At 45.4% G+C, this 5,348-nt stretch overlaps 1 protein-coding gene across 1 annotated transcript; it reads right to left on the reverse strand.

Annotated features, from left to right (window-relative positions):
- Nucleotides 1-697: 697 nt before the first annotated feature.
- Nucleotides 698-4,415, reverse strand: LOC112068157 (ankyrin repeat and protein kinase domain-containing protein 1-like). The gene is made up of 3 exons (XM_024135211.2): nucleotides 4,306-4,415; nucleotides 2,859-2,889; nucleotides 698-2,490 (listed from the first exon to the last, which is right to left on the reverse strand). The coding sequence occupies exons 1-3, from the start codon at nucleotides 4,327-4,329 to the stop codon at nucleotides 1,220-1,222; spliced, it is 1,326 nt and encodes a 441-aa protein (XP_023990979.1). The 5' UTR covers nucleotides 4,330-4,415; the 3' UTR covers nucleotides 698-1,219.
- Nucleotides 4,416-5,348: the final 933 nt, after the last annotated feature.

A 5,348-nucleotide genomic window follows, 5' to 3' on the forward strand; every position in this document is an offset into this window, starting at 1 on the left:
GAATTATAGCCTGATGGAAACCGTCAAATGTGTCACTGTGGGTGTAAAAGGTTGTGCCGGAGCCATTGATTCAGACTAACTTTGATTAGATGGTGAAGATGAGTTACATTTTTCAGGAAGTCTGCTGTAAACTATTGTGGATGGGAGTGGCACACAGTCTTTTATGAATGAAGTGCACTGGTGTCAGAAAGAGATCATCATACTGTTTGGGGAGAGAGAAATGCTGTCAAACGAGTTATCTTCTCACGGGGAGGGTGGTAGTGAGAATGATTGCAATGTTTCACATTGATATCATTCCTGTCTGGTGAGATAAACGTTGTGGGAAGGTTTTCGATTACATCGCACACAGGTTTCGGATCACTTCCACCTGTCAGGGAAGCATTAAGTTAAGTAGATCCAACTGATCTGATATGGTATGAGTACTAGCTGACTATGTTTGTTTTCTGTGACAACGACTCATGGGATATGTTACAGTACGGTCATGGCTACTATGCTGGAATATAAAAAAATAAAAAATAAAAATTGGTCACCTGTGCCATGGAAATGAGAACATAAGTATATGTAAATATATTTCTCAATGCATTTCAGTCCTATTCAATATAATGTGTCAACCTGGCAGCTTAGACTTGCACAAGATATCGTGCTCTTGGTTGGTCACCGCAGGGAGGAGAATGAAAAACCTTCACTATTTGCCAGCTAATGAAAAGTTATTTTATAATCCACTCATGGTCAGAGTCATAATTACATATTTATAGATGTCGACAACAGACAGTAAGGTCATCCTTGACCACTGGAAAAAAATAATTAAACAATTTAAATTAACATAACAATGTAATATAATATTGAGCATTCAGAATAACATTCCTAATTACAGCGTAGACACCGTAGAGACATAAATCAATAGAGTATCAATACACTTTTCCCAACAGTGATGTACTGTACTTCTTAGTCACTAAGCCTGACATCAGTGTTACCCTGTCCAGAGTTATCGTTCAACATGCCGTTGTTGGCTTTCTAGTACCCTTTTTACACTATCTTGCCAACCCGAAACAAATTGTACTGGCTCGGATAGTTTATTCTCACATTACAATTTTTTAGCACAGTTCCAGCAACAATGGTGGATATGTAACCAGACCAGCTCAGTACAGCTTTGTTTGGCTCGGCTCGGTTCAGCTTGGTATGGTGCGGCTCGGTTCGGCACAGTAGTGTGAAAGGCTCACTAACTGTCCTCCAGTAGCTGCACTACCTCCTCTTTCTGACACTTCCTGGCCAGGGATAGGGCTGTGCAGCCTGTCGAGTCCTTACTACTCCTCTCTGCCCCGTTCATTAGCAGGGCTTTGATAATGGGAACACTGCCGTTCTGGGCAGCCAGATGTAATGGGGTGGCCTGGCTCTTGTTCAGAGCGTTGACGTTGGCCCGATGCGAGATGAGCTGGAGCACACTGGGGAAAAGGCCGCCGTTACACGCCAAGTGGAGCGCCGTCCAGCCGCTATCCTCTGCCATGTCGGGATTGGCCTTGGCCGACAGCAGCTTGGACACCACTTCCTCTTGCCCGTGGTGGCAGGCCAAGTGGAGGGGTGTCCAGCCACCCTTTCCTGGCAGGTCCATAGAGCCCTGGTGGGCTTCTAGTTCCAGCACGGTGGTCGCGTGGCCCTTCAGCGCCGCCAAGTGCATGGGCGTCCAACCCTGGAGGGTCCTGGGGTCGGGATTCGCCCCGTTGCCCAACAGTAGCCTGCAGATGCCCGTGTGTCCCTTGAGGGCGGCGAAGTGTAATGGGGTGTAGTGCCGGCTGTCCAGGGAGTTGACATCGGCGCCAGCTGTCACCAGCTGCCTGGCTACCCTGTTGTGGCCCTCCTCGGCTGCCAGGTGTAGAGCGGTGGTCAGGGAGTGATCCGTCCCGTTGGGGTCAACTCCCTTACTGAGCAGGAGCTTGGCGATGGCGAGGTGGCCGTACACACTCGCCACGTGGAGCGCCGTCCTCCCGTGGACCTCCTCGTGCTCGTCGGCGCTCCCCATCCGCGTCAGGAGGAGACGCACGACGTTCTCGTGGCCGTTCTGAGTGGCCAGGTGAAGCGGCGTCCACCCGGCTTTCTCCTTAACGCTAGGCTGGGCGCCACTGTCCAGTAGCAGACGGACAACTCTGCTGTCGTCGCTTTGAGCGGCAAAGTGCAGAGGAGTCCACTGGTCCCCATCTCCAAGTTTAACGTCTGCCTCGTGCTCCGTCAGCAAGGAGCATATCTCGTGGAACTTGTGGAGCACAGCCACAATGAGAGGGGTGTATCCTCTGACGCTCTGTGAGTTTACCTCCGCACCAAGACTCAAGACATGCTTCACACTCTCTGTGTCACCACTAACCACTGTGTAGTGGAGAAGAGTGTTGTTGTCTTTGAAGAGCATAGACACATGCTCCTTCCTAAGGGCCTGTCTGAAGTTTTCAAAGTCTTTCCTTGATAGAATATTGAGAATGTCATCCCTGGTGTTGCCCATGTCTGTGAATGTAAAAATGCAACATAAACCAGATAAGACACAGAGGCAGAGGTATTGCCAATGCAAATCAATCTGATACAGTATAGCAATATGTCTGCTGCCTCATTTGATTGTGACAGTAGCCATGGTTTATTGAAGCGTGCATGCATTTGCATACAAGTTGGCTTTGGCTAAAGAGACATGTCTTTCCTCCAATGCATTTTGTACAGTCTAAGAGCCAGAGCTAAATAAGCATTTTTGTTCACATGATCCAAAGCTACACCTTCTCCAGTTTTCCATATGTGGAAAACACTTGGTAGAATTGCATTTTAAATGTCAGCCCTAGAGGCACTGAGACACACGGAAACATGAGTTTTCCCCATGCACTCACCTGGAGGGTTGGCGAGTGAGCATGTGGATTTCTTAATGGAGATATAAAAAATAAAAAAGTGTTAATAGTAGTCATCATAATAGCAGCACATCAACAAGTTAATGTTGTTATTAATGGAGCTAATGAGAACTGTTTATACACGATGCATGCATTATACAACCATACAGTTGGCATAGTCAAGGTATTCTTTTACATACATTCACATGGGGGAGAGAGAGAGAGAGAGAGGAGAGAGAGAGAGAGAGGGGGGAGAAGAGAGAGAGAGAGAGAGGAGGAGAAGAGAGAGAGAGAGAGAGAGAGAAGAGGAGAGACGAGAGAGAGAGAGAGAGAGAGAGGAGAGAGCAGAGAGAGAGAGAGGAGAGAGAGGAGAGAGAGAGAGGAGAGAGAGAGAGAGAGAGAGAGAAGAGAGAGAGAGAGAGAGAGAGAGAGAGAGAGAGAGAGAGAGAGAGAGAGACGAGCAAGAGAGATGAGGAGAGAGAGAGAGAGAGAGAGAGAGAGAGAGAGAGAGAGAGAGAGAAGAGAGAGAGAGAGAGAGAGAGACGAGAGAGAGAGAGAAGAGAGGAGAGAGGAGAGAGACGCAGAGAGAGAGAGAGAGAGAGAGAGAGAGAGAGAGAGAGAGAGAGAGGAGAGAGAGAGAGAGGGGGGAAGGGGAGAAAGGAAAGGAGAGAGAGAGGGACAGGACAGACAGACGACAGACCAGACAGACAGACAGGACAGACAGACAGCAAGACAGACAGACAGACAAGACAGACAGACAGACAGTACAGACAGACAGACAGAAGAGACAGACAACGACAGACAGACAGACAGACAGACAGACAGACAGACAGACAGCAGACAGACAGACAGACAGACAGACAGACAGAGAAGCAGACAGACAGACAGACAGACGAAAGATTTGTTGAGAGCGTTGTATCTGTTATCTCAACATTGATGGTGGATGCTGTATCTGTTTTCTCAACATTGATGGGGATGCTGTATCTGTTATCTCAACATTGATGGTGGATGCTGTATCTGTTATCTCAACATGATGGTGGATGCTGATCTGTTATCTCAACATTGATGGTGGATGCTGTATCTGTTATCTCAACATTGATGGTGGATGCTGTATATCTACTGATGAGATCATCTCTCAACATTGATTGGAGGTGTGTATGCTGATGAGTCTGTTTTATCTCAAACATTGTATGGTGGATGCTGTAATCTGTTTATCTCAACATTGATGGAGGATGCTGTATCTGTTATCTCAACATTGATGGTGGATGCTGTATCTGTTATCTCAACATTGATGGAGGATGCTGTAATCTGTGTATCTCAACATTGATGTGATGCTGTATCTGTTATCTCAACATTGATGGAGGATGCTGTATCTGTTATCTCAACATTGATGGTGGATGCTGTATCTGTTATCTCAACATTGATGGAGGATGCAGCACTGAGCACTCACTCTTCTGAAGCTCGGCGACAGCATGGTATAATCAGGTTTGTGTGTCTTATCCCCGTTGCTACGTCCACCTATTCCCAGGACGTCGCTCAGAGCTTCTGTCTTTCGAACAATGTCTGGAAATAAACAAACAGACAAAGAGGTTTGGTCATTAAAAACATAATCTCAAATTCAGAGGGATTTGATTGATGCAGTGCATGTATCCGTCATACTCAAAATGTTAACAAGATGTGTAAAAGTGTGAATACTGTATGTTATTTATTTACAATTCTGTTCAAACATTTGTGTTTTCGATCTTGGGATAAACAAGGTTGTAAAATCCATGAGGCACTATAGTTTTATGAAAACTTTTCATTGTATACAGTAACTGCTATAGTCAACACAATACTAAAGGGCACTGAAGATGAAGAACAATTACCCTGAAACAATTGCACACTTTTGGTCATACAGATTTAAGGTGTCCATTTTATGACATGCGAAGTAGAATGCAAACAACCTATTCTTATGCGTAATAATGCTGTAATATGGAAAATCGCTTAGTAATGTTGCTAATTTCGATGTGGCAGTGTATGCATACACATGGTGTTTATTAGTATTCATTAACATGGCACTTTAATCCTTTGCCTTAATTGCTTGCCTGCAGCTCTTGTAAATGATCCAATCTTATCTGAGTTTATTTTAGAATATTACAATAAGGCATCTCACATCAGTGAGCTTTACATTGAACAGAGCATGTGCTCTCCGAGTCTCTCTGAGTCTCCTCAAAGTCTACAATCAGAAAGCTGACAGAGTACAAGCCCTGGACAGGATAATTATGATCTTTATGCAGAAATAGATGCAGAGTTGCTGAGTGCTGGGCATTTCAGGTCCGAGTGATGTCTGAGCACTTGGTAAATAAACTACCGGTAATTTACCAAAGTTACCATAATTTTCTGTAATTTTGGTAATTAACAGGACATCTATGGCAATCTATGGTAACTTAAGGGCTCCCGAGTGGCGCATCGGTCTAAGGCACTGCATCTCAGTGCTAGAGGCATCACTACAAA

This window comes from Salvelinus sp. IW2-2015, unplaced genomic scaffold, assembly GCF_002910315.2.
Source record: "Salvelinus sp. IW2-2015 unplaced genomic scaffold, ASM291031v2 Un_scaffold88, whole genome shotgun sequence".
Classification (NCBI taxonomy): domain Eukaryota; kingdom Metazoa; phylum Chordata; class Actinopteri; order Salmoniformes; family Salmonidae; genus Salvelinus; species Salvelinus sp. IW2-2015.

Excerpts from the sequence above, each read along its gene's own strand:
- LOC112068157 (XM_024135211.2), bottom strand. The coding sequence starts at position 4,329 with ATGCTGTCGCCGAGCTTCAGAAGA. Across the intron at positions 2,890-4,305 it reads TGTCGCCGAGCTTCAGAAGA|AAATCCACATGCTCACTCGC; the intron begins GTGAGTGCTCAG and ends ATCTCCATTAAG. Across the intron at positions 2,491-2,858 it reads CTCACTCGCCAACCCTCCAG|ACATGGGCAACACCAGGGAT; the intron begins GTGAGTGCATGG and ends TTACATTCACAG.